This window comes from Tympanuchus pallidicinctus, unplaced genomic scaffold (genome assembly GCF_026119805.1).
Source record: "Tympanuchus pallidicinctus isolate F22 unplaced genomic scaffold, pur_lepc_1.0 scaffold16, whole genome shotgun sequence".
Taxonomy (NCBI): domain Eukaryota; kingdom Metazoa; phylum Chordata; class Aves; order Galliformes; family Phasianidae; genus Tympanuchus; species Tympanuchus pallidicinctus.
Window position 1 is genome coordinate 25,303,471 of NW_026294679.1, and position 13,649 is coordinate 25,317,119.

The 13,649-nt window shown below is 39.2% G+C and overlaps 1 protein-coding gene across 5 annotated transcripts in view; it reads left to right on the forward strand.

The window, feature by feature from the left end:
• CTNNA3 (catenin alpha 3) overlaps positions 1-7,512 on the forward strand; it is a 420,268-nt gene extending 412,756 nt beyond the window's left edge. For all 5 annotated transcript variants that reach the window (XM_052678006.1, XM_052678005.1, XM_052678009.1 and 2 more), the window contains 2 exons: positions 2,667-2,801; positions 6,880-7,512. In XM_052678006.1, coding sequence (XP_052533966.1) covers positions 2,667-2,801; positions 6,880-7,167 — 423 coding nt within the window. In that variant the 3' untranslated portion in view covers positions 7,168-7,512. The remainder of the gene's footprint in view (positions 1-2,666; positions 2,802-6,879) is intronic.
• The last annotated feature ends 6,137 nt before the right edge of the window (positions 7,513-13,649 follow it).

The following is a 13,649-nucleotide window of genomic DNA, read 5'->3' on the forward strand; positions in this document are numbered from 1 at the left end:
GTTAGCAAATGGGGTGAAATCAAAATAAAGTAGGAACAATTTTCTTTATTGTCAGAATTCTCATGGATGCCGTTCTGATTCTTTTTTTACAGAAAGCTTTTGTTAACATTCCGCTAACTCCGATACATGCAGGATGCTCTGAAGTAATGCCTCCTGCTTATTTATGTGGAAGCTACAACACATATAAAAAGGATAATAGCAATAGTTGAGAGAGCAAACTGTCAGCTACAAAACACTATTTTTTGACCTTGTCCCCACCATTAGCTATGCATTTTAGTCAGCAATGAACCAGACCCTGCATGCGCTCACCAAAATCTGCACCAGTGGAGGTGATGCACCATTACCGTTGCCACTGCTGGAAATGCAGCTGTCACTGTGTTCACATCCATTGGCTGGTCTCCATATGATCACCAAGCATCAGTGTATGTCAGTGGGTGCTGTTTTTTCCTACATGGAAAAATTCAGTGACCCCCCTTTGCTTCATATGCACTTGTATATCAGACACCATTTGGCAGACTGCCCCTCTGTTGCCGTTTATTGCACAGCAAAAAAATGTAATGGACTACTGGTGGGGTGGTTCAACCTCTACATACATCTGATGTTGTGGGCCAACATAATAAAATGAAGACTTTTACTTTTGGAGCAGCCCTTGTATATCAAAAAGAAGCCCTCACTCTTTGCCAGGAATTCTACCTAAGAACTTGTTTCTGTGCGCTGGGCATTGAACTGGTACCCATCAATGGGCTGTGGAATGATTAATCTCAGTATTTTTAAATTATTTTCTGTTTCAGCTGAGTGTTTTGTCTCACTAGTAAGCAAGTGTTGTTTGTACCAGATGTTTCTGAGTAATACGCAGAGGGTTCCTTATGGAATACCCTCTTTAGAGAGTACATTTCTTTCTAGCATTCGTTTGTGGTTGATTGGGATATGCTATAAGGTATGAGTCTTTAATTTGGCTTTATTGTACTTTATCTTACCTAAGGTAACATAAAATGTTATCTTTACTCCTAGAAATGCCTCCTTTCTCATAAAGTTTTATGGGTAAAGTACATAAAAATGGGTATAGTGTGTCAGACCAAAGGTTTCTTTAGGTAAATAGTGAACATACACAGGACTCAGTAAGATAACAGCATGTATTTTATGATACTTCTTTACCTGCACCAGGTAAAGTAAAGCTTTGCTTTAATAAAGCTGTATTTCATTGAAGCTGTGGTTATCCTACAGGCTTATGAAATGTATTTATGCTTTTTTCCAGCAATGCCTTACACTTGCTTTTCTAAATGCTGCTGAGCGCTAGACCGGTATTTTGATAGAACTAGTTTAACCTCAGGGTCTCTGAGGAGGTTATGTTTTCCCTATCTTTGGTGCATACCATCTCTTTGGTATTCCTAAAATGTTACACATTTCTTCCCTAAGTGTATAAAAAGAAGATAGGAAATGTGCCTAACTTGCAAATGTTATGTAAGAGTATTATGTAAGAAATTAAAATAGTGTTGTCTCTGAGTTTCTATAATTGATGCTGTCACAACTTGAAGTGCATGAGATACTGTATTAGTACCCTGTCTTTCTATCTAGTGAGGTTTTCCAGTGGGGAGAAGTAAATCACAGAATAATATAAAAGCAAGCACCTTATTCTAGGAAATAGACCTTTAATATAGTTGTGATGCTTAAAGAGGTTACAGCTGCATTTGGCCAGAAGGACAGATTTTTTTGTTAATTACTGTAAGAAGTAAACAAGTATTCAAGTCTTCTCAACAGTCACTGAGATTTGAATACTGGTTACGCTTTGAAAATGGTGCATGTTGAGAGGGTGTTGAGAAAGTCTGTTCTGTTTTTCTTTTAAACTATGGTGAAGTACAGAGAACACTTCAGTAGTGGATCTAGCTGAACACAAGGTAAGGACTGATATTTCATTCATAGTAATCAACAATTTTTCAGATTCATTTGCTATATTCTTTGCTGCCTCTTCTAAAAGACCAAAACATGAACTTTTTGATTTACTACTGCAGAGCCATGAAGAACCATCGCACTTGAAATAAACACATCCCATTTTGAACAACTACCAGGTTTCTTCAGCAAAGCCAGTTGTTTATGTAAAGTATTTCTTGAATTAAGTACAATTATTGCTTTTTCAGGCTTTTAGCCCACTATAGGTTTATTTAAACCAGTACTTCCCCTCCAAGTATTTGTGGGAGCTCACAGAAGTGAAGGTGGAAAAGATGACATACATTTTTTTTTTAAGTACTGAAATCAGTGAATGAGCCGTAAGCTGTTGTTATTTTCCTGTTCCCATTGAAACAGCACATCTGACATTAAGCTGAATAAAATGGATATAAAATTAAAAAAAAAACACAAAAAACCCAGATTGATATTAGGAGATAAAGCATAACTTTTATAAATGTTAACATTCTTCTTGCATTTGTGTTTACATTTGCTATTTAACTATTACTTCTAGATAACTTAGAAATAAAGCCTCTTAGGAATAGAACAGTCATTCCGTACATTAAATAATTTGGTTAGCAGTGTTACTAAAGCAGTCCCTGCAGCGTAAAAGAAAAGAGTACAAGGATGTTTGTATGAGTGATTTAAATACTCCTCAGTTAAGTATTTAATATGATGTCTGAAATGAAATGCACATGCTTTACTGTTCTTTTCTTAATCCTCAGTGTCCAGACCAGTCATGTAAACAGGATTTGTTGGCTTACCTAGAACAGATCAAGCTGTACTCCCATCAGCTCAAAATCTGCAGTCAAGTTAAAGCAGAAATCCAGAATCTAGGTGGAGAGCTCATCATGTCTGCTGTAAGTAGAAAAATGGCATGAATTACAGTCAATACAAACTAAAATATCTTCACTTGACATTGTCCTTTCCTGTGCTCATGATATGTTCTAGCATAGATCTGAATTTCTTTTGTTCTCTACCTTTTTCTTTAACTCTTACTTTAGGCAGACTATAAGAAAGTGAAGAATGAATTGCAATTGCGGATGTTTTTCTTTTTAGATTCTTAAAAACAGCAAAAAAAATTTTTGCTGTTACTCCAGATTAGTTAGTTTTTTAAGAAACAATAGTCTTTTAATATATATCAAGTACACACAGCTGTATGGATGTATGCACAACAACTGATCCTCATAGTCGTACTTCCAGTTGAGAACAAAATGCTGAAGGCCAATGGTGTCCTGGCTTGTATCAGAAATAGCGCAGGCAGCAGGAGCAGGGAGGTGATCATCCCTCTGTACTCAGATCTGCTGAGGCTGCATTTCGAGAGCTGTGTTTTCCTTTGGGCCCCTCACTGTGAGAAAGACATGGAGGCCCTGGAGCGTGTCCAGAGCAGGGCAACAAAGCTGGTGAGGGGTCTGGAGCACAGGCCTTATGAGGAGTTGCTGAAGAGAAGCTGGGATTGTTCAGCCTGGAGAAGAAGAGGCTCAGGGGAGACCTCATTGCTCGCTATAACTACCTGAAGGAAGGTTGTATTGAGCTGGGGGTCAGCCTCTTCTCTTGTGTAACTGGTGATAGGACCAGAGGGAATGGCTTCAAGCTGCACCAGGGGAGATTGAGGCTGGACGTTAGGAAATACTACTTTTCTAAAAGAGTGGTCAGGCACTGGAATGGACTGCCCAGGAAGGTGGTGGTGTCACCGACCCTGGGGGTGTTCAAGGAATGCTTGGACGTTGTGTTCAGGGACATGGTTTAGTGAGAACTATTGGTGATAGGTGGATGGTTGGACTGGATGATCGTGTGTTTTCCAACTTCGGTGATTCTGTGATACACAGAATGGTAGAAAAAAGCAAGTACTTACGATGCCTCTATCAGCCAATGGAAAACGGGATTCTCATGGCTTTGCCTGCTGATCTAGAAAGCAACAGCGTAAAGACAGACAAAATTCTGCTATTTCTCTTAAACAGCATCACAACTATTACGTTGAACTGCTAAGCCTACTAGCACGGCTAGGCAGCCCCCAAATACATTTAAACTATTGTCATACAAAGATTACATAATTATTATAAACTGGAAATCCTTTCTAAAAATCTTGTGTGCTGCACCAAGGCCATGCTAAATTTTAGATGTTTTCATAGATATGTGCAATTAGTCCTCTTAGCATTTTAACCTCCTGTGACAAAAGAATATGGCTTTGTTTTTTTCCTAGCATTTCTGGAGGAAGGTACAGTATTAACTAGAGATCTTTCTGTTCAGATTTAATTCCAAAAATGCAAATCCAATCGTTTCCTGAGTTATTGCTGTTTTTTGCCTTACATGCATTCCTGCATATAAAGTGTTACAAAAACAACTGTACAGAGACAGTAGCACATTCCCCTCACCTCATCAATTCACTCACAAATTCACTTGCCCTGGCTAAGGGGAGACCACCTTCGCTAACACATCAGTTTGCAAATCTGCATACTGCAAAAGTGTTTGGAATGCTGCGTGATCAAACTGAAGATCATTCTCCCATTAAGGTCCCATTAAGTTGAAATAACACTTTCAATTATCTCCAAACTGTAATGAGCTTCATCAGTGGTATATGCACAAGTGCAAAATTTAATAAACAATTGCTGTGTGCATGTACACAAAGTATTTCTGTACACACCTTTACACATACAAATGCATGTGCAAAAAGTAGAAAGAACAATATCTCTCCTTTGAGAGATGCAAACTGATGCAAATTTTGCATGATTTTTTTATTGCTTTTCTTCCTTACTTTGGCAAGAACATCATAAAATGGTGGGTTGCTCAGGTGGACGTTATTTTACAGCAATATTCCCTTGCATTTTGTTGCCATGTGGCATATGACAGCAGAGGGGCAGACTGACACAATAGCATCTGCAGCAAAGGTAATTGTGTAATTAAATTCTTCCGTGTGGAAAAAATGGTGCCCGTTGACATTCATTGACACTTACTGAATGTTTATAGAGACCAACCAGTGGGTACAAGCACAGTGTGGCAGTGGGTGGTGTGTTTCAGAAGTGGTGACAGCAGTGTGAAAGACAAGTCGCATTCTGGACAGCCACGTACAGCTGTCACACCACAAAATGCAGAGTGTCTCGATCAGCTCATCTGCTCCAATCAGCTACTGCTGGTGACTATGTCACCAGTCACCAGTTGACTATGTTGAATGTTTTAAGTAACACTGATGGCCAATTATACAACCAATTCTTCTGCCAGTGTTGGCCTATAGTAAAATCCTTGCTCTTACTCTTGGCTTTTATCAAGACACAGCCCCCAGTGTAGGCTCCTCCCATCATAACAGCAACTTTTCTGCATACATCCTGCTAGACATCACCATCTAAAGCGTGTCAGACCTGAATTGTGCTTTCTGACTGTTGTGATTTAACCCAGAAGATGGCTGAGCACCACACAGTCGTTTGCTCACTCCCCCCTATTCCCAGTGGGACAGGGGAAAGAAAAAAAACAAAAAAATAACGAAGTAGAACTCATGGATTGAGATATTTACCAAGATGAAGTAAAGTAAAATAATTATGATTATAAACATATGTAGCAAATGATGCACAAATAATTGCTCACCACTCCTGACTGATGCTTAGCTAGTACCCCAAACAGTGGAAGAGAGAGATTAACTCCCACCCTCTCCAGAACTCCTTTCTATGGTACAGAATATCCCTTTGGCCGGTTTAAGGCACCTGTCCATATTCTGTTCCCTCCTAACTCTTTCTGCTCATCACTGAGAATGACTTTGACTCTGTACAATGCTGCTTAGCAGCAGCTATAAACATCACTGTGTTATAAGCATTGTTTTTCTCCTAGAACCAAAACATAGCATCATACCACACACTTTGAAGAAAACAATTCCATCTAGCTGAAACTAAGACACAAGAGTTTGAGATGGTTCGTTGTGGGAGAGGGTTATGTCAGAATAAAATGCCAGTACTCAGCACATGCCATAGGTCTGTGTTGGCCTTTCATACAACTGTACTGCGCAACACTGATACGTCAGCATCAGTCCAGGCTACCAAAGTCACTGGGACTAAGGAGAGAACTAAGAAAGTAAAGTGGCCCAGCACTGTCTGCTTTCAGTCCCTACACTCCATGCAAGCCTTAGGTGAGAAGAGAACAGTATGTTCAGATTTTGTATTCCCCTACAGAGCAGCACTGCAAAGATAACATAGTAGTTAAAACTGTCTTCCTCCCCCCCCCCCCCCCCCCCCCCCCCAGTCAGTCAATTTTCAGTTGGAATCAAGATATACTACTTTTTATTTCCAGAAATATCTATGGAGAATACCTTTAACACTTGCTTGGCTGTATAGCGTGCTGTTGAATACAGTAATATGCGATACAGAGGTTTGTCTTGCATTCTGCCTCTCAAGGTTCTCATTCCTGGGGGGGAAAAAAAAAAAGACCACTCAGTCACTGCAGTTTGTGTGCATTAGCCCACATTTAGTAGCTTTAAAAATTTTGGTCATTGAGACTACATTCAGCAGCTACTAATTCAGCCACTGCACAGCATCCCTGCAGTGCACAGAAGCACACAAGAAAGACTGGAATGTGATGGGAGCAGCTGGAGAATTTACCTAGTGCTGATGCAAAAAAAATAATAGGTAACATTTTTATAGCTCTTCTTTGAGGTGGTTTCATTACCCATCAGTAGTAATTGCAGTGATACTCTGCAGATAAGAATAATGAATTCTCACTTCTTAGACAAAGGCAAGCAACAAACAGCCGTTGCACTTTACCAGCACAGTCCTGTGTATCACTTTAATACTGATCAATGAAACATGAATATAATGATCAAGCACACCAAGAGAAAACAAAGAAATTACGCTTTACTATATTAGTCTTAGGTTTTAACTGTTGTTTAATCCTGAGCATATTGTGATTAAAAGCAGACCTGCTTTCCTAGGCTTATGTTTCTGTTTCTTATTACAGTTGGATAGTGTCACCTCACTAATTCAGGCTGCCAAAAATTTAATGAACGCTGTGGTGCAGACAGTGAAGATGTCCTACATTGCATCCACGAAGATTATCAAGATCCAGAGTCCTACTGGCCCGCGACATCCTGTTGTGATGTGGAGAATGAAAGCTCCAGAGAAGAAGCCCCTAATTAAAAGAGAGAAGCCAGAAGAAATCTATGCTGCTGTCAGAAAAGGTTCTGCAAAGAAGAGAATCCATCCTGTTCAAGTCATGAGTGAATTCAGAGGCAGAGAAATAGTCTAATGTTCTGTCACTTTTTATGCTCCTCTCTTAAAATTCTGATGATTTTTCACTTTTCCCCCTACTTATTTAATAACCGTATGTTAGTGTTTTGCTTTTCTATAAATCTGTAACTTCACATTTGCTTCAATTACTTGAAAATGACATTGGATTATTTAACTGCACAGAGATGAAAAGTACTCGTTTTGCAGTGTCAAACTATCATGCCTTCATACTGACAGGTTTCAGCAGAGCACTTCTGAGCAATACGCCATGGCACTGTGTCACAGGCAGTGAAAAGCAGAATGCAGGGTGTCAAACTGTGCCCCACCTCCTTCTGCATTTGCTAGTCAAGTGTTCCTTCACCACTGATACTAAACTGCATGTAGTTTAGGACATACAGGATTTTTAAGCACTGTGTTTGTTGCTACAGATACTTAATCGGGATCATTACACTGATCAAAACAGCTGGACTGCCTAATGCTAGCTGAGGGTCTGGGCTCTTAGCTTTAATCTAGATTGAAAGACCTGAAAATCAACCACCTCCAAGGCCTATCAAAATAGGGATGGATATCTAAGTTTGAAAATTTTTAATGAAACAGTGTTATAACAACATGGATCTAAGAATGTAATAAAAAAACACAGTGACTGCTATATAGAAATAATAGCTCTTTAAAAGGCTTTAATTAATTAATGGGTGTTCTGCTTCCTAGTGTACTCGCAAGCCCTACAACATCCCACTGATAGACTATTCTAGTAACAATAGAACAAATATGGAATAGATCATTATTCTGATATTGGTGTGTAAAAAGTTACACGTGCATCTTGAATCTGAACAATGTAATGACTTTGTTTATGACAGTTTTATCTGAAAGGCAGGGCTGTTCTGTCTAGCAACTTGTTAAATGACTATGCTATATTTCAACATATGTAACAAAGTGCTTTTAGTCTGTGTTTACCGCCAGGCCTCTATATAGTACCTTTGAAAATAGTGGTTTTTCTACATCTGTTTCAATCCAAAATCCACTTGGACTGATTTTTTTAAAAGAAGCAAACTTGTCTTGCCTGCCCTGTTTCTGTTCTCCCAGACTTCACTCCTTACTCGTCTTTTCTTTGCAAGTAGATCCTTTTTTTGCTACGACTTTTGTATTATCTCAGGAAAAAGGGCTCTATCAAATGCCAGAGCACATCAACCATTTGGGGCAGTACAGCATCATAGTTTCTCGGTTGTTGATTAACAAACTCCAACATTTAAACAACAGGATTCCACTTTCACCAAAATTACATTTTGTCAAATAGAATAAAATTAAGGAAGGAATTTGGAAAAAAAAAAAACAACAAACCAAACTTATTTTACAACACAGATCTCCTCCAATATGGTTACATCAAGATCTTAGTCACATATATAGGTTTTTGTTTGTTAGTCTCTTAAGAACATGGAGTGAGAAGCAGCAAACAGTTAAGTGCAGCAGGGAAAGGCAATATAGCCAGTTATTCAATCTACTTTCAGTAGGTCTGCTGGCAGACTAATAAGAGCTGAGATAAAGATTTTGTGTGGTATATTGCACAGAAGAGTATACATTTTTATTGCATCTTAAAGTCAATATCTCCAAGTATTATCTCAGGTTGTTGCTGACCCCCTTAGACTACATAGTCCTCCAGCAATGCTGAGGTTCAAAAGGCAAGAGTTAATTAACAAGTTCTGTTTTGTTAGGAGTGTTACTCTTAAAGAATCTTCATGACTGTGGGATGCTTTTGGTATCAGTCACCTTAACATCTGATATTTGCAACAAATGTCTCGTTTTCACATTATTAATAAAAAGCATGCACACCACTGAGGAGGCTTGTCTTTCAGTATTGTGGGTTTTGTTTGGATATGTGTCTCCTTGCTAGTCTGGCTGTAGCAAATATCCTTTTTAAAAGCCAGGCTTGCTCCTTCCTATAAGCCGGGAGGACCTGCTTGTCCAGCACACTGTGTGTGCTTTTACTAGCCTGCTTTACATTAGAGCTTTTCCTAGCATTCTTATCGCTAAAGCACAGTTTATTGCTTAATGCAGTGTACTTTACTGCAATACCAGTCACTTTTCTCGTAGCCTGGCCATTCTCAATAACCAATTTAATCTCAGCTTTTGCGACCATTCCTATTACATGGAACTTCATTACTTCATTAAGGGAGAACAAAAGAAAATAAAACAAAAAACAACCCACCTCTCAGAAAGAACAAAGAAATCAAAAGCCACAGCTGCCTTCCAAGAAGAGCCATAAGAACGATGGGTTAGTTGTATCCGGACTTGAATTTCTTGGCTGAAGTTCAAATGAAAACATAACAAGGTAAAGTTTATTCTTAGCTAAGGTGGTAGAGGGAGAAGAAACAAGTCCTGGAGTTGTAAAATGTTCATTGTATTAGCTCACTACCTCCCCCTGCAAACCTGCAAAGCACCACTTCTCTGCCACTGTTAATAATGCTGATGGGCGATGTGCTGCTCAATACGTTTTACTCAGTTTGTCCCAATTACTCTGTTATCACCTGGAGTTAGTGAGCCATTCCTGCTAAGTTAACACAAGTCCTCTAGTACCTCAGCACCTCAAATAAATGGAAAAACCATCTCCCTGCATCTCTGTCCACCCCTAGAGCCTTGCTCTTCTGTAGAAAAACACTGTTCTGAAATTTCTAATTGACTTTGGTTTCAGAAGGGAAAGGGGGGGGGGGGTAGGGGGAAGTGGGAGGCATGATTACCCACTTCCAGGGTTTGCTGCACTTAGGCCATTAACCTGGAATCACCAGGGAAGCTCTGTAGCTGCATCTTCAGCAAAGATGACAAAACATGGTGACATCACACAGGTCTAGTGCTCCAGATGGTTTCAAAAGGTTTTGGATCTTTTGAAGGCACCTTGAGTTACTTTCTGTGAATCTGCTATCAAAGCATTTATGAAAAATGGCCTTGTACAGAAGGTTTAAATGAACTCATAGAAGCTTCATTTTTGAAGAAATGATTTGCAAGTTTTCACCACTAATAGATAGTAGAACTCTATGTGGTCATTCCTGTTATTTGTGCCTCCAGCTAATACTTGTCCTTTACGTACCATTCTTGGTTAAACTTGGGAAGTTTTGCCCATATGTTTGTCTCACTAAATAATTACATAAACAAAAGCCCATTCCCTTTGGTTAGAATACATTAGCTGCATACAGATTGTTTGCTGTACCCTGAAAGTGCTGCTGCTGAAATGACAAATAACCACCTTTCAGTTAATAAACCTTAGCTCATAGGAAAACTTCCTAAAATAAAAAACAAAACAAAACAAAATGTATCCAAAGCAGAAATGGCTTAACAGTTATGGAAAACAAACCAGAAAAATGCTTCAAAACTCATCTACCATCAGCAAAAGTAAAAAAAAAAAAATAAAAAAATTAAAAGAAGCTGAAGGGCTTATTTTTGACTCCAGCATACAAGACATGGTAAAGATACAAGTCTGCACTGCAAGATATGGATCTAGCAATTTTATTTTTAAGTAGCTTTTTATAGATAGGCAGCATATTTTCTACTTCCCGATGCTTAAAACAGCTGCATTTAAGCAGAATGGAGACTAGAGATGCTTGGTCACGCAGGATCATGTTTCCTCTGGACTATCCATCTTCTATGAGTCGGGCTATTTTGGAGCCATTGGCTTTGTACTGTAGTTCTCAATTATTTTTATACAAGACAGCAGATGATTTAAAAGCAGCTGAAAATAGTCATGCAGCTCATATGCTGTGGGGCAGATTGTGCCTTCTGGCACTTCACTTCCACAGAGGCAGGGGGACAGGGCATTAAGGGAGCTGGTGCGAACTGCTCCCTTACTGGTTCGCTGGTGCGAACTGCAGCCTGCTGGTTGGCATTTTGTCTGCTTAGTTACAGAGCTCCATACTAGATAGAAACATGTCAAATAATTGCTCCCACGATCTGAAAACACAGAACAGAGCACCATGCCCTATTTGCTCAACTATTCATCGTGGCTGATGTTAAAGGAGGCAGCAAGAAAACTAAATTCTATTTTTAAAGCTTCTTTGGTCAAGAAAACCATTTTTCAAAGGAAGGATTTCTCCAAGAAAGCAGAATATTCCTGCAGTTAAGGCCTTATAAGGATCAAGGAGATAATAGCAAAAAACTACAGAGCTGTAACTACATCCTCATAAAACAAGGGCAAGGAGATACCTGCCACAGCTCACTGTGTTTTGTCCTTTGCAGGAACGGACTTTCTTGGACTACCACCCTGTAGTATTCTCTACCATCTAACACATCATCATCACAATCAGCAGCCTCTGCCTGCTCCAGAGGATCCACAATTCATCTGAAGTTCAAGAATTTGATTAGGATTGGGTCTCTATGGCTCCCCAGGGAGACTTAGCATGTTTATCTGTAAGGTTGGTCAGAGCGAGGAAAGGAATCACTGAATCCACTTCCACAGCTTCCTAGCATTATTTGCAGGCAGCAACCAAACAACGCACCTGCCATACTCTTTTCTCATTCACTTTTGGATTTCCATACATTGTATTTTCCTATCATCTTTATATTAGTGCTCTCCCTTCAGCATTAGCTTCCTGTCTTATGTGCTGCAGTCTACCTTCAAGTAAAAACACAGTATAAAAGTTTTCAACACCCTCCCCCACTTCCCAAGGTCTTGTTTCACCTTATCTTGTTTTCAAAACATTACCACAACAAGTACAACAAAAAGTACAAATTAACTTGGGTATGCAGAGAGCTCAGCAGCCATCTAGATCAGCACAGCTATTCTGAGTCCAGTGGTAAAATATCCTCTTGACAGTAGCTACTGCCATCCTTCCTCTATAGCGGTTCTCTAAAAATGTTATCCCTCACCACAGCTGGCTAAGACTGATAAGTCACCTTGAAGTTTGCTTTTGAGTAGGTAGAAAGCATGCCACCAGTAAAGAGATATGCTTCCCAAAAGAGAATACATCTTCCTTGGCCTTTCCTCCTGATGCATTTCAAACAACTTGTCTTTATTTAGGTGTGTTGAAGCCAACAGTAAAATACCACAATACAAAATATTAAGGTTATTAAAAAAGCAATCCAAAGGACGAAGAGCTTATTGGTAGTATGAGCTATTGAGTCTTGTGGGTGGTGATGGCACATCCTTGAACACTCTATTATCATAATGCTTGAGCTGAAGACTCCATTAATTTTCTGCATCATCAAAAGCTGAGGACCAAAGCTGACAGCCAATAACACATGAGCCTAGTGTAAGAAAAATACATGTACAAATAAACCTTCCCAACACTTAAAATATAAAAGCAGAATACAACAAACAGGTCAGAAAATACGTGGTAAAAGAAAGAATACAATGAAAAGTGTTCCCAAGTAAGAGAGCCCTTACAGTACTGGTTTTCAGAAACACATTCGGCTCCCAAGCAGCCCCACATTTATCTTTTCTCAAAGTGGATTCTGATGTCTCAAGTGTGCTAAGATCACATTTTGATTTTTCAAGGTATGAAAGGAGAGAAGGAGAGCCACTCTTCCTCTATTTTTACTCAAGGTAGCCATTGGATGGAATGCCTCACTCACCAGTAACTTATGCATTAAGAAATAAGTGTCAGTCTAGGAAGAGACTTCAGGGAAATAATTTTGTTTGTCCTACTTTTCAGATAGAAAACTATCCTTATTTCTTCACAGAAGCATGTTCAGCCTCATCTCAGATGAAGAAATGATTTATTTGTTTTGTCTTGTTTTTTAAACAAGCCCTTTTTCTGGACAAATCTTACTTCCTTTTCCAGAAACTCTGTGCATTACTACTGCAATCTCCTTTTCCTTAACCGAGGTATCAACTCCCAGTCACACTCCAGCACAAAACCGGCAGCTAAGTACTTGAATCTTGTTACAGTGTGTATCAGACTTAACCAAAACTTCAACATACAATATGCTACCTAGACAATGGGCACAGACTTCCTTGAACCAGGCATTATGCCAACTCATTTGATAACATATGGTAGACTTCTCACTTGTTTGCTGCTTTGTTATTTTTGACAGATTTATGTACTTAGTTCATATAGTAATGAAAAATAGAATTACTCACTTCAGATGCTGTATATCCTATAATATGCAAATGTGGACAAAATACTGAGTCTGTGTAGGGGAAAACATTGGCTGAAATACTTTTGGTTTAAACACAGTAATGCAGCCTTTGGTACAGCCACTGGATTAACACCGACTGTTATTTGGTCGGACTAGAGTAATGCTTCACCTTCTGACCCATACTGCTAGAACAACCTCATCACATTTCATCATGGTGGGTGTAAGCAGTGATTTACACTATAAAGAATTTTCATAGGCAACTGGTATAGCTAAGAACATGCTCAAATGATCTTTTCAGTGGATCTGGTGCTCAGACTGTAGGTACGTGCCTTGCAGAAGCAATGCCACACTGCTGGCACATTTAGCTAACAACTTAACTCCTGTATCACCAAAATATGACCACATAAAGAAACACTTCTCACCCAAAATCTACATAGA